This window comes from Lotus japonicus, chromosome 3, assembly GCF_012489685.1.
Source record: "Lotus japonicus ecotype B-129 chromosome 3, LjGifu_v1.2".
NCBI lineage: Eukaryota > Viridiplantae > Streptophyta > Magnoliopsida > Fabales > Fabaceae > Lotus > Lotus japonicus.
The window spans coordinates 3661082-3675047 of record NC_080043.1 but is presented as its reverse complement, the minus strand read 5'-3'; the positions used below and the strand labels follow the sequence as shown (position 1 = coordinate 3675047).

Below are 13966 nucleotides of genomic sequence, written 5' to 3'. Positions count from 1 at the left end.
TTCATGGCAAACAGTTTAAAGGGTACACGAAATTATTCAGAAGCAACACGAAAACAAAATTAATCCTCAGTGATATCGATGAAGTCGTGGGGTCCGCTATCCTGTGGAAATACTTTGACTATGTTGGGCAACGTTATATTCAGATAACGAACAGATTTACTCGGTGCAAACACAGCAACCTGCAAGTAAATTGCAAATTTAAAAGATTAATGCGTACTTGTTCAAAGGAAGCAAGATTAATGTTTAAGGTAATAGACCTTTTGGAGAACAAGAACAGATCCAACAGTTATGACATTCCTAAATTCCCCGTCAGTGAAGGCCTTGCGATGGACGCTAGCGTCAACGGTGCCCGTAGGGTCCTAAATCAATGCAATCGTGAGAGAAAATGAGACAACAAATTGACGGTTAAAGAAGCTGGACAAAAGCGAGCAAATACCTTGAGGGTAACTTTGGCATCTCCGAAACCATTGGGAGTGCATGATTTAATAACAGCAACAACACTCTCTACTCTCTCAACATTCGTTGTGATTGTGCCCAGCGGAGTGGCAGATTCCACCAATTGCAGGGCTGTAAGCCAAGCATTTGAATTGAAATCAGGATCGGTTTCGGTTGATCTGTCTTCGAGCAAACGCCTCACAAATTCTTGGGTCGGAATGAGTAGTGTGTTAGGGTTGGATCTACGCCCATACATGGCAGCCTGGACGGCGCCAGCTGGCCCAGGAATGAGAGGACGAGAGCTGCTAGAAGTGCTGCCTTGACGTTTGCAACGGCGGACTAATGCATCCCAGTCTTGTTCCATTGTTTTTTTTTATCTTCGAAAGCAAGACATGAAGAAAAGGATGAAGAAGAATAAAGAACCCAGAGAGATTTATAGCAGAATGGTCAAAAGATTTATGGTGTTTGGTGGATAATACAAGTGTGGTTGGGGTTGGTTGGTGGTAGATAGTAATGTCAGGTTTCAAGTTCGTCATTTAGTGGATGAAAATGACAAGACTCTGATGATGGGGTGGTTGGAAATGACAGGACTCTGATGATGGGGTGGTTGTAAATGACAGGACTCTGATGATGGGGTGGATGAAAATGACAGGACTCTGATGACAGAGTGGTTGTCTATGTTAATTATCCCTGATGCTGATTCAAAATAATAAGGCCCATCAATATAACAATGACCATCAAATTAATATTATTAAAAGCAACAAATGAACATCATAAAGGCAAGGCCCATCAGATTAATATTACAGAGCGTTTACAAATGAATATCACACAAAAGTGTGGTGTCAATCTGAGGTGATGTCTACATAACTTTGGTGAATAAGAGGAACACCAAAAGTAACAAGCCAAGCTTCATATTCTGATGTGAATCTTCCTAAACGTGTACCAATTGCATCCATTTCACTTCAAATTCTTCAACTGTTGCAGCATCCACCACCTCTGCCCACTTCATCATAACCAACTCAGCAAAATCATCTGTGCCAACATAGAGTTTGCACTTTGCCAAAACACACTTGTTGATGTGCCACAAGCATAATAAATGTGTAGTGTTAGGAAGGTTTTGCTTAGCAGCACTCAATAAGGCAAGATCCCTGTCAGTAACAATCACCTTAGGCAACATGGCTTGATCAGCTAATAGAGACTTCATACACTCCAGTGCCCAAACGTAGTCATCTGTGCCCTCATTAACAATGTAGCAAAAGGCTATGGAGTATGTCTTATCTGTGGAAGTCAGTCCAACAATCTCAAGCAAGGGAATTGCATATTTGTTTGTCTTGTATGTGCAATCCATAATCACTACATATGGAAATGTGTTGAACAGTTTGATAGCATTTGGATGAGCCCAAAATACATCCCTAATGACTTCCGATCCAGGCTCATGTCTTTCAAAGTGGACATACTTGTCACCGTCCAACTTCTTCAACAAGTGTTGCATTTCTGTCAATCCCCCGCGGAGGGATTTTCTTAACCTCTTGCAAACACCATAAATCTGAGATATGGTAGTCAAGTTTGAAGGATTGTTTTCCTTCAAAGTCAACAACATCTTTCTCGGTGGAACCCAACTCCTTGTCATTTTTCCCACTTGCTCCTTCTCTCCGGGTTTTAGACGACCAACAAAATTGTGCCCAAGTAGTGACCTAGCTGGTTCATGGTTGTGTATACCTTCCATCACCTTTAGCCGCCAATCTCTATCTATGCCATTTTTCCTAGGTCGTCCTTTTAGTCTAAAAGGACAACCTGTCTTTTGTGATCTCGTCCCTTCAACAAGGTCAGGGTCTCTATAAGGAACATATTTACCATGCTTCTCGCACCCCAACATGACATAAGCTTTTCTGCTTCCATTCCCACCATAATCTGACTTTGTGATCAACGTAACATATCCATTTTCAATCGCAATTCCATGAACCCAATTGATAAGATCATCACGGGTAGGGAAAATCTGTTATAATAATAAGAATTGATTACAAGGGTGATCAAGACATAATAAGAATTGATATATTACACTCTCAAAACAATGCAAAAATATGTTCAAAGAATACCTGATCAGTTGCAAATAAATGCGAGACATCTATACTTATACACGGGGGCACAAATGCTGGTGGTGGCACCTCTGTAGTGGCCTCTTCAGGTTGACCATTGTGAAATCCAGCTTCAATCAATTGTGACTCACCAAAGAAAAATGAATCTGTCATCCCTGGAAGAGAATACGGAAAGTTACATTCCATACTCAATACGGAAATATACTTTCCATACCGAATACGGATTGTTACTTTCCATACTGAATACGGAAAGTACCTTTCCATATTCAATACAGAAGATAACAATCCGTATTATATCACGACTCAGAATTCAAAAACCCATCCTTCTAACTACTTAAACTACTTAATCTAACTACTTAAACTACTTAATCTAACTACTTCCACTACTTAATCCTACAAAATAACAACAAATAAACACATAGACTTACCTCTACTACAACACTTGTTGTAGTGGTGGAGAGCTTGGGAAATGAAGGAGTGGATGGTGGTGGAGAGCTTGGGAATGAAAGTGAGGTAGGAGAGGGTGAGAGAGAGGGTGGTCTGGAGGCATTGAGGAGGTTCAGGGGGGCTGGTGAGGGGTTGGTGAAAGTTGGTGAGGGAGGAGTAATGATGGAAAAAGGGGGAATCCTGTCAGAGTTAAATACGGAAAATACCTTTCCGTATTCATCAAAATATAATACGGAAAGTACCTTTCCGTATTCAGTTAAATTGAATACGGAAAGTACCTTTCCGTAGGGCACTTTTGGGTTTAAAAAAAAAGGGTGGGGCGCGCAGCCCCATAGGGGAGGCCCCAAACCCAACTCCCCGCAGTAAGTGGTCTTTCTTCAGAGCATAAGCTATTGTTTCTTCTACCACTAACAATTTCAAGGAGTAGAACTCCAAAGCTGTAGACATCAGATTTTGTAGAGAAAACTCCTTCCATGGCATACTCGGGAGACATGTAACCGCTGCAAGAAAAAAAGTTGTTATCTTCATGACTAAATTTGGTGTTCATAATTATGGACATAATTTTGAAGAAGTATAGAACTTGGTGAACTCACTATGTCCCAACAATCCTGGTGGTATTTGATTCAGTTTCTTGTAATGTAAACATTCTTGCAACACCGAAATCAGAAATTTTTGGGTTCATATTCTCATCAAGGAGTATGTTACTAGCCTTCAAATCTCTATGGATGATTCTAAGTCTTGAGTATTTGTGAAGGTATAATAGTCCTTGAGCAATTCCTTCTATTATTATAAAGCGCTTGTTCCAATCTAGCAACTCTCTTCCAGAAGAATCTAAAATAAAAAATGAATGTTAAGACCATGAAATAAATTATCATAATTATCAATCAACATAATTTTTGTAACATATTTAGTGCAAAAGGTGAAATGATACTTCATTAATGGATTACAATTTAAACACACTAATGTAAGCTTGATCAACATATATTCTCGAGCTCAACATAAAGAAAGTTGAATCATTCACTTAGCTATCCATTTTTTGCAGTAGAAAATGAAGGATATAGTAGAATAGATTCTCAATTGGAGTCATTTCATATGAGAAACTGCAAAGAAGTTTGAAAAACTGTTTATATCCTTGGCTTGCTACAACTTACAAACTTAGAGTCCTTATAATGTTTTTCAAGTGTGTGTATCAAACAATCAAACACAACTTAATGAGATTCTAACATTTCTCACCAAATAAAAAGAAGTCCAAGCTTTTGTTGGGCATATACTCATAAACCAACATCCGCTCTTTTTGGTGAATGCAGTGACCGATTAGCTGAACGAGATTTGTATGTTGAAGCTTAGATATGAGTGTTAATTCATTTTTGAATTCAATAACTCCTTGTCCAGAAGTATTTGAAAGTTTTTTCACAGCAACTTCTTGCCCTGAAGATATAACTCCCTAAAGATACAACAAATAATGATCATTATTCTAATAGACACTAAGGAGTGCAGAATTTCAATTACTTCAGACACACACACATCTATATATATTCACCAACAAAAAAAAATTAGTCACCTTAAAAACAGGTCCAAATCCTCCCTGTCCTAACTTGTTTTCAGATGAAAAGTCATTGGTAGCCACCATTATTGATGCATAGCTAAATACTTTTAGGTCATCTGCGCCGTTTAAATTGTTTTCTAAATCATTGTCACTAGCGAAGCCCCCAGAAGTTTCGAGATCCTGCACCTCTGTCATCATTCCCTTTCTTTTTTCTGTTCAAATGATAGATGGAAATAATAATCGAAAATCAAAGAGTTGTGACACATATTTAAGTATGCAGTTCAGTTCCTTGGGGAAAAAGGTACTTACCTTGACGCACATATTCTCGTTTGGTTATGGCTCGACACAAAATGGAAAGGAAGATTATGAGCAGAACAGTTGCTATTGCACCAGTCATCCACATCCACCATTTTGAACCTGCATAAAATATTAACATAAGAAATTGATTTGAGTTCTGTTTCATATATCCACTGACAGTTACTACTATGTTGTAATAAAATTTAAGCAAGATTAACTGTGATCAAATCTAACAAAACTCCCACAAATTTCAAATCGAAATCCCAAATCATCAAATATTGTCTGTGACTAAAGTAATATGCTGATTCTTCTCTTCCATGTTCTATAAAAGTGTAGCAACAACTAAGGAAAAGTTTGAATAAGAGTTAAGTTACATTCAACAACTTAAATGCTTCAAATTTGTTTTCGACGTTTTGAGTATGGCAAATTCCACAATCGCATCGCGACCGCAAAAATTGCAAGTTGCACAAAAGAGTTATAAGTGCAACAAGAAGTTGTGAAATGATTACCTTTGTGATGGGTGGTGTTTACTAGCATGTAGAAGGTACCTCCGCCACCTGCAATATTAGTACCTTCGGCCGATGGATAGAAGGTACAACCAGATCCATTACTGTCAAATGATGAGAATCCAACGCAGGTGCAGTTGCTCCAGCACAGAGCCTTACAATCACTTATGCCATAACTCATGTTTTCGACATCTATTTTCATGTTTGGATTGGTGTAACCAGACTTGGACTCAAATTCATCGCCATCGCGCCTGCAGGTAGGTAACTGATCCTCCCACTTTTGGCACCCATCATCAGTGTTGTAACCGTAACAATTATCAGCCCTTGCAATATCATTACCTTTCCCTCCTCTGTTTATCAGCTGACCAGTTTCTAATAGGGTCCATTTTGTATCACTTGGACTCATGAATGTGAAGTAGTACTCTTCTTCATCCTTGTTAGACACAGCCTGGTACTCGGCTTCTGCGGAAATGTGCTCAAATCTACTGCCTCTCAGTTCCCCACTTCTCCAGTAAACTTGTTCTCCTCTCTTAATGACTAGTTCTTTTGTTTTTGGCTCCCAATCAAGCCTGAATGGACCGGGAGTTGGGATCGAACCACTGAAGCTCGAAACCAGTGACCAGTTATGACCAGTTTTGAGATTAACACCTAACTTCATCCCAGGCAGATAAGTGTCAGTGGGATAATCAAAACTTTGCCACAGCATGTTCTTTGTTCCATTGGGGTGAAATTGTTGCAGCACAAAGTTTCCTGTGTCTAACAAAGTGGCCACTGTGTTGTTCACTGGCTGAGGTGGAGAGTAAAGGATTACTGATGTCTCATTTTTGGATTCTAGTTTTAGTACACCAGAGTGGTTCAGTGATAGAGTTGCAGAACCAGGGTCAACAGGTTGATTTCTGTTAGCCAACCAGACTAACCATCCATCTTTTCCTCCAGCATATATACGCAGGTAACCTACAACAAAATCCATGCAATATTTACCTTCTACAGAACATAGTTTTCCCGTGTCATTCAATGTATCTCCTTGTTTCAAAGTGCTATTTGTGGCTATGACATTGAGAGAACCAGTACACAACACCAACAAGCAGGTGAAAACAATGAAAACATGAGGTTTCAGTTCCATTTTTTCACAGCAAACCATGATTAAGTCACAGAATGCTTAAGACTAATCTGAGATTATGTTTTGGTTAGTAGAGATGGTCCATTTGGGATGACAATCTGACATTTTATGGAAGATCATTATCCATTTTTCTAACAAAAAGCAGAAAGCACTTGTTGGAAACATACTTTAGTTGACTTCATGATCACGCTTTAATTACTTTTCTTTTTACTATATTATCATGCATACACACCTCTTGTGTCCATTATGAGCCATATTATTCAACTGATCAGACATTAAAGTACTTGCTTTACTTACAATATTTAATGTTCAGGTAGTTTTAAACTAATTCATGTGATACTTCTCTTCTAGTGCGCTCTCTCAGCTGCTGAGTTTGTGCAGCTTAGTCAGAATTATCGGGCTTAAACTTGAACATACACATAAATGTCAAATTAGGATGCATAGTCACAAATTATTGAATACCCCTTGTTGGGGGAGACATGGGAAATGTGAGATTTCAACTCACACTTGAATTCTCAACAGCTTCACCGTGTCAATGGGACTTGCCGCCTAGCCACATCGCTAGGAGACTTTCAACACAAGGAGCTGTAACCATGACTACACCAACCATTGGCTCGGCTGAAGACCACCAAGAGATTTTGAAACCACAACTTTACAAAAAAAACTTTAAGGTATTAGGTTTATGCATCACATCTCTTATAAAGTCTCCACATCACTCATTCTTAACCAATGTACGACTCCAACCCACACTTAAATTCTCAACGCCCCTCATTTATTTTATTTGAAAGATTCAAATTATATTCAATTACTAAAGTAGAGGCCATAGAACGAATAAAGAAAATAAAGGAAAGATTCAGAAAAGAAAGGAGGAGGACATTATGATGGGATGTTCTTTAGAAAATCCTACATGCATCACATCATTCACATGTATGTTCATATTATTATTACATGATTTTTATTTGGGGATTAAAATAGTGTCGACACCGTTTGGACACTCAAGACAAAATTTTCTGGCAATTGATTTGTGGTCGTTAAAAGCCCCCTTACAAAGTTGATTTTCTAAAGTAGTTATGGTGATTTTTTCCTACAAATTTTCATGCAAACTTATATTTAGTTATTTACTAAAGATGCCTGAAAATAAGACCTAGAAAGTTAAAGAGTCATCAGAGCATAGATCAACCTCTTCAAAAATTATATATAAAAAAAAGCTTTAGCAATGGCAAATCTTTTCTTTGATGAGATAATCTATCACATATTTTTCAGAGATCGCCAATTTCTTAATGCTACCTTACCTTGCAAGACTTTGGGGAGACAGTTAGAGACTAGAAGATTAGAAAACAAGGGGACCTGCACCAATTGCAGACACCACCTCTTCACTCAAAACCTTAAGATATTGATTGTGAGTTTCATTTCCTACATTATCTTTATATAGCTCATTCCTAATCAATGTGGAACTCAACTCTTACTTAAATTCCGAATGAATCTTAATGCATTTACAGTTAATAAGGTGGCAGGCTTGCAGAAGTTGGAAGTATAATCTTCAGTTGCTTTAAAGAGGTCAATGTGAGGAGTACCTCAATGAAAGTTTCCACACAATCCAGAACAGATGGAACTTTGGCTTCTGCAGAATCAGTATATATCTGGAATTAGATGAATCAAGATTCAGAGTTTAATAACAGAACAAACGTCATAATAGTTTAAATTGCTAGTATAACTGAAGGAGCATGAACAGGCGTTGCAGTAAACTATGAAGCTCTTCTAGTTCTCGGAAATAGTAATAATTTCTCAAACAGATTCTGAGAACTAAATTTCTGTACACACTCCTTCCATCTATAGTTCCTACTAAATTTCTGATTCATAGTGCACAACTGCACATTCTTCTTTGAAAAAACAGACTGGAGGCAACAAAATCTCACTCTCAGTCTCACATTTCTTATCTCTAAACATTGCATTGAATTGATTAATCTTCTCTCTGTCTTCCTGACTTTTCTTGATTCGGTGACCTTCTATATACTCCACAATGTTAACTTCAATTAAGAGCATCTAGCCATGGCATATCAAGTTGATCAACAACAAAACATTTAGTCAAAGTTGCGCAAGTAGCGAGCTCTTATTTACGTTTCGTCCAACCTTGTGATTCAAGAAGTGACAAATTGAATAGCCACATTAGTACTAACTGATCATCGATTGCATTTTTTATAATGGAAGCAAAACTAAATAGTTGTTGGTTATAGCCTACAGAGAGTTCTATTATTTCAACAAAATAGACTCCTTGTATCTCAAGCAAGTTTCTAAAATGTCATTCCTTGATTTCTACATAAAAAGTCAATTGTTATGAACATCAAACAGTAGTGTCAATCACATACTGGAACGCCTATCTATCTATACTGTATGTAACTCAGAACCAAATTTTTCATACGTAGAATCCACACCAAACGTTTCTTCGTCCAAGAGACTTGTTCTAACATAATATGCAGGTTTTTTAGGCAAAATGTTCACTTTAGTTTTGTTTGCTAACATTAAAATAACACTGGACATGGTGGGGCGGTCATCTGCGTTATCTTCTACGCATAATAGACCAACATGAACACATCTTAGAACCTCATCCTCAGAAAATGAATTGTTCAGTGCTGGATCAACCACCTGAAGAACCAAACCTGCTTTCCATAGCTCCCATGCCTGTCATATGAGAGTCATAATTTTTCAAGTCAAACTAGACAAAATGAAATTTGTATGGAAAAATAAATCAAGAGGAAAGTTTCCCTTACATGTCCTACTAAATTAAGTGGTCTTTCTTCAGAGCATAAGCTATTGTTTCTTCTACCACTAACAATTTCAAGGAGCAGAACTCCAAAACTATACACATCAGACTTTGTAGAGAAAACTCCTTCCATGGCATACTCTGGAGACATGTAACCGCTGCAACAAAAAAACATGTTATCTTCATGACATCACATACTAAATTAAGTATACATACTTATCAACAGAATTTGGAAAAGTATAGAGCTTGGTGAACTCACTATGTCCCAACAATCCTGTTGGTATTTGATTCAGTTTCTTGTTTCGTAAACATTCTCGCGACACCAAAATCAGAAATTTTTGGGTTCATATTCTCATCAAGGAGTATGTTACTAGCCTTCAAATCTCTGTGGATAATTTTAAGCCTTGAGTATTTGTGAAGGTAAAGTAATCCTTGGCCAATTCCTTCTATTATGCTAAAACGCTTGCTCCAATCTAGCAACTCTCTTCCAGAAGCATCTTCAAAAAGCAAAAATCAAGTTAATGCCACGAAAAAACTTATCATAATTATTTATCAACCATAATTTTTGTCTGCAAATGCTGAAATGATCTGTCTTCATTAGTTGACTATAATTTAACAACATTAGCTTGATCAAACTATATTCTCAGGCTCAATATAAAGAATCTTGAATCATTCGCTTAGTTATCCATATTTTGTTGTAGAAAAGAAGGATTTATCAGAACAGATCCTTATAATGTTTTTTATGTGTATGGAACAGGCAAACACAACTTTTATGAGATTCTAACATTTCTCACCAAATAAAAAACAGTCCAAGCTTTTGTTTGACATATACTCATAGACCAACATCCGCTCTTGTTGATGAATGCAGTGACCGAGTAGCTGTACGAGATTTGTATGTTGAAGCTTAGATATGAGTGTTAATTCGTTTTTAAATTCAATAGCTCCTTGTCCAGAAGTTTTTGAAAGTTTTTTCACAGCAACCTCTTGCCCTGAAGGTAGAATTCCCTAGAGATACAATAAAAAAAAATATCAGTTTTCTAATAGAGACTAATGAGGGCAGAATTTCAATTGTTTCATTTATATATCAATCATCTAATAAACCCTGGTCAAGAAAACAAAATAAGTCACCTTAAAAACAGGTCCAAAGCCTCCCTGTCCTAACTTGTTATCCAATGAAAAGCCATTGGTAGCCACCATTATTGATGCATAGCTAAACAGTTCCAAGTCATCTCCACCACTTATATTTAGTTGTAAATCATTGTCACTAGTGGAGCCCCTAGAGGCTTCGATATCTTGCATCTCTGTCCTTATTTTGTTTGCTTTTTCTGTTCAGATGACAAATGCAGTTGAAAATCGAAAATCAAGGGGTTGTTACATATATACTTAAGTGTGAAGTACAATTTGTGAAAAAAAGTAGTTACCTTGGCGCACATATTTTTGTTTCGTCATGGTGTGACACAAAATGGAATGGAAGATTATGAGCAGAACAGTTGCCATTGCACCGCACATCCACATCCACCATTTTGAACCTGCATATAGAATATTAGCAAGATCAACTGTGATCAAGTTTCACAAAACTCCTACTAATTTTCACCATGGTTCCCAATTCATCAAATACAGTATGTGATTAAAGTAAGATGCAAATTATTTTGTCCTACACGTTGTAAAAGTGAAACAACCACAAAGCTTTTCTCACTAGGTAAAGGTTGCATGGATCAAATGATGAATTGTGTTTGTAGCCAGATCATTTAAATCCAATTCTTCCTTTATGATTTATCCTATTTTCTGTTTTTAACTCTAACTATTAAACTATCCTTCATCCTATACCTTAGTGAAACCTCAATGACCCTATAAAAGTAGTAAAAATTTATAAGCATCAAGAGGTTGTGAAATGATATATAGTACATAGACATACCTTTGTGACGGGTGCTCTTTACTAGCAAGTAGAAGTCTTCACCGCCGCCTGCAATATTAGTACCTTCCACTGATTGATAGAATGTGCAACCAGTTCCATTAATATTATCAAAGGATGCAAATCCAATACAGCTGCAGTTGCTCCAGCACATAGCCTGACAATCACTAATTCCATATCTCACATTTACCACATTTCTTGCCGTGTTCAAATTGGGATAACCAGACTTGTAATCGAATTCATCACCACGAGCCCTGCAGGTGGGTCTCTCCTCCCACTTTTGGCACCCTTCATCAGTGTTATAACCATAACACTTATCAGCCCTTGCAATATCATTCCCCTTCCTGTTAATCAGCTGACCAGTCTCTAGCAGAGTCCACTTTGTAAGCTCTTCACTTGGTGTTGTGAACATGAAGTACTCTTCATCATCATTGAACATAGCATGGTACTCTGCTTCTGCTGAAATGTGCTTAAATCTTTTGTTTCTGAGTTCCCCACTTCTCCAGTACACTTGTTTTCCTCTCCTGGTAACAAGTTCTTTTGTTTTTGGCTCCCAATCAAGCCTGAATGGACCAGGAGCTGGGAGTGATTTACTGAAGCTTGAAACCAGTGACCAGTTACGACGGGTTTTGTGATTAACACCTAGCTTCATCCCAGGAAGCAAACTGTCAGTAGGAAAATCAAAACTCTGCCACAGCATGCTCTTGTTTCCATTGGGGTGAAGTTGCTCCAGCACAAAGTTTCCTGTGGCTAACAAAGTGGCCACTGTGTTGTTCACTGGTTGAGGTGGAGAGTAGAGAATAATTAGTGTCACATTTTTTGATTCTATTTTTAGAACACCAGAGTGGTTCAGTGATAGAGTTGCAGAAGCAATGTCAGCAGGTTTATCTCTGTTAGCCATCCACACAACCCAATCATCTTGTCCTTGAGCAAATATGCGGAGGTACTCAGGGTCAAAATTCATGCAATATTTACCCTTTTCAGAACATAGCTCGCCTGTGACATCAAGTCTATCTCCTGGCTTCAAAGTGCTGTTATTTGAGGCTGTGACAACATGGAGAGAAGCAGTACACAACACCAACAAGTAGATGATAACAATGAAAACATGAGGTTCCCATTGTTCACAGCAAACCATAATTAAGTCACAGAATGCTTAAGACTAATCTGAGATTAAGTTTTGGTTGGTAAAGATAGCTAATATGGGATGACAATCTGTCATTTTAAGGAAGATCATTACTCATTTTTCTAATAAAAAACACTAAAGCAGACTGCACTTCTTTGGATAGACTATTTTTGTTGACTTCATGATTCACGTTTTGCAATTCTTTTTACTATATTAACAATATGCATTCCCCTTTATTGTATCCATTATGAGCCTTATTATTCAACTATGACTTATAGTACTTGCTTTGCTTACAATATTTAATATTCATGTAGTAGTTTTTTCCCTATTTGATGTTATACTTATCATCTAATCGATTGGATGCTTAAACACATCATTTCTATAAAAGAAACTAATCGATTGGATGCTTAAACACAAATTATTGAAACACCCTCAGCAAAAAAAAAAAAAAAAAACATTGTTCAAAAAGTTATTAACATGTCAAGTTGTAAACATCATTCCAACAACACTAGCACAACGAGAGCATCTCCAATGGGGTTGCTTAATCCAGTTAGAGCATTTAAGCAACATTGTTTATTTTAGAGCATCATTGAACAATATGACATGACAGTTCTATTAGCTTAAATATTAGTAAAATAAACAATGTTTGAAGCAAATTCTGCATGAGTTGCTTAAATCATATGTGACAGTTAGGGCCACCAGAATAATACTTAATCAACCAAACTAACAACTTTGCATTAGAGATGCTCTGAGCATGAGCATGAAGTGGAAGTTTCCTGCACCACTAAATTTTAAATTAAACCATCACTGCTAATTTCATACTTCTGTTTAATACAAAGGCAACATGAGAAGGAGCACCTGGGGTGGACCCTGCACGACGACGACGACATATGGAGCGGGTTGACGGTAAGAGCGGTCGGTGATAGGAACATTGAGACGAAGCTATCGGAGGAATTTCCATACTAGAAACCAACCTTCAAAGAATATTCTCAGTCGTCTAAAACTCGTGGTCAACACCCATTGACTTCAAGCTCTGCTTTTATTCTAAAAGCAATGGAGAAAAGAGATGTAAACGTAAGGAAGGACCCAAAAGAAAGTGACGCAAACTAATCACATCATTCATTCAGATGACTCAAATACTCAATGTAGAATAACTTGTGCTGTGACACGTCTATTGAGTGTTATTACCACATCTGAAAATTTTGGGTTTTTTGGTTTAGATTTTTTAGTTGGGATTTTAGAGTGGTGGTGGTGGAGTGGAGTGGTGTACGGTTGGGGAGGAAGGTGGGAGGAAGAGAGGGTGATGGTGGTGCGGAGAGGTAGAGGTAGAGGAGAAGAACTTTTCAACCATTGAGATTAAATTAAAGATTTAATGTTTCGGTCAAATCTCTTTTCTATTTGCCACGTTTAGGGAAATGAATTTTAAAAGTTTAAGACCAACTTGAAAGTGGGTGACCACCACTGCCACTACTGTCACCACGACCTTCCACCATCGTCGCCGCTACCACCTCCCTCCACCGCAACCACCATCACTTATAACACCACCGCTACCACCTTAATCACCACTGAACATCATCGTTATCACCTCTACGGCCACAACCCAACCACCATCCTCCATCACCGTCACTGCCATTATCGCCTCAACCGCCACCGTCATCTTTACCACCCACCAACATTATCTTCATTTTTATAATATATATATATATATATATCATTATTCAAT

General features: G+C 37.7%; 3 protein-coding genes across 5 annotated transcripts; all 3 read right to left on the bottom strand.

The window, feature by feature from the left end:
- Nucleotides 1-68: 68 nt before the first annotated feature.
- LOC130745987 (protein FAR1-RELATED SEQUENCE 5-like) lies at nt 69-3079 on the bottom strand. Of its 2 annotated transcripts, XM_057598476.1 has the most exons (3): nt 2960-3079; nt 2532-2686; nt 69-2431 (listed from the first exon to the last, which is right to left on the bottom strand). In XM_057598476.1, exons 2-3 carry the CDS (start codon nt 2682-2684, stop codon nt 1367-1369), a joined length of 1218 nt encoding a protein of 405 aa, XP_057454459.1. In that variant the 5' UTR covers nt 2685-2686; nt 2960-3079; the 3' UTR covers nt 69-1366. The 2 variants fall into 2 exon arrangements, with proteins under 2 accessions (XP_057454459.1, XP_057454458.1); XM_057598475.1 differs by lacking the exon at nt 2960-3079 and having other exon boundaries at nt 2532-2939.
- Nucleotides 3080-3279: 200 nt separating this feature from the next.
- On the bottom strand, nt 3280-6635 carry LOC130745986 (G-type lectin S-receptor-like serine/threonine-protein kinase CES101). Its single transcript, XM_057598474.1, has 6 exons — nt 5331-6635; nt 4834-4941; nt 4540-4736; nt 4212-4422; nt 3572-3809; nt 3280-3478 (listed from the first exon to the last, which is right to left on the bottom strand). The coding sequence occupies exons 1-6, from the start codon at nt 6466-6468 to the stop codon at nt 3280-3282; spliced, it is 2091 nt and encodes a 696-aa protein (XP_057454457.1). The 5' UTR covers nt 6469-6635.
- Nucleotides 6145-13709, bottom strand: LOC130745984 (G-type lectin S-receptor-like serine/threonine-protein kinase CES101). Of its 2 annotated transcripts, XR_009021976.1 has the most exons (9): nt 13102-13709; nt 11124-12164; nt 10630-10737; nt 10337-10533; nt 10003-10213; nt 9468-9705; nt 9216-9366; nt 8022-9126; nt 6145-6281 (listed from the first exon to the last, which is right to left on the bottom strand). XR_009021976.1 is itself a non-coding variant. In XM_057598471.1 (8 exons), the coding sequence occupies exons 1-8, from the start codon at nt 13202-13204 to the stop codon at nt 8830-8832; spliced, it is 2346 nt and encodes a 781-aa protein (XP_057454454.1). In that variant the 5' UTR covers nt 13205-13709; the 3' UTR covers nt 7468-8829. The 2 variants fall into 2 exon arrangements, 1 of the variants encoding a protein (XP_057454454.1); XM_057598471.1 differs by lacking the exon at nt 6145-6281 and having other exon boundaries at nt 7468-9126.
- Nucleotides 13710-13966: the final 257 nt, after the last annotated feature.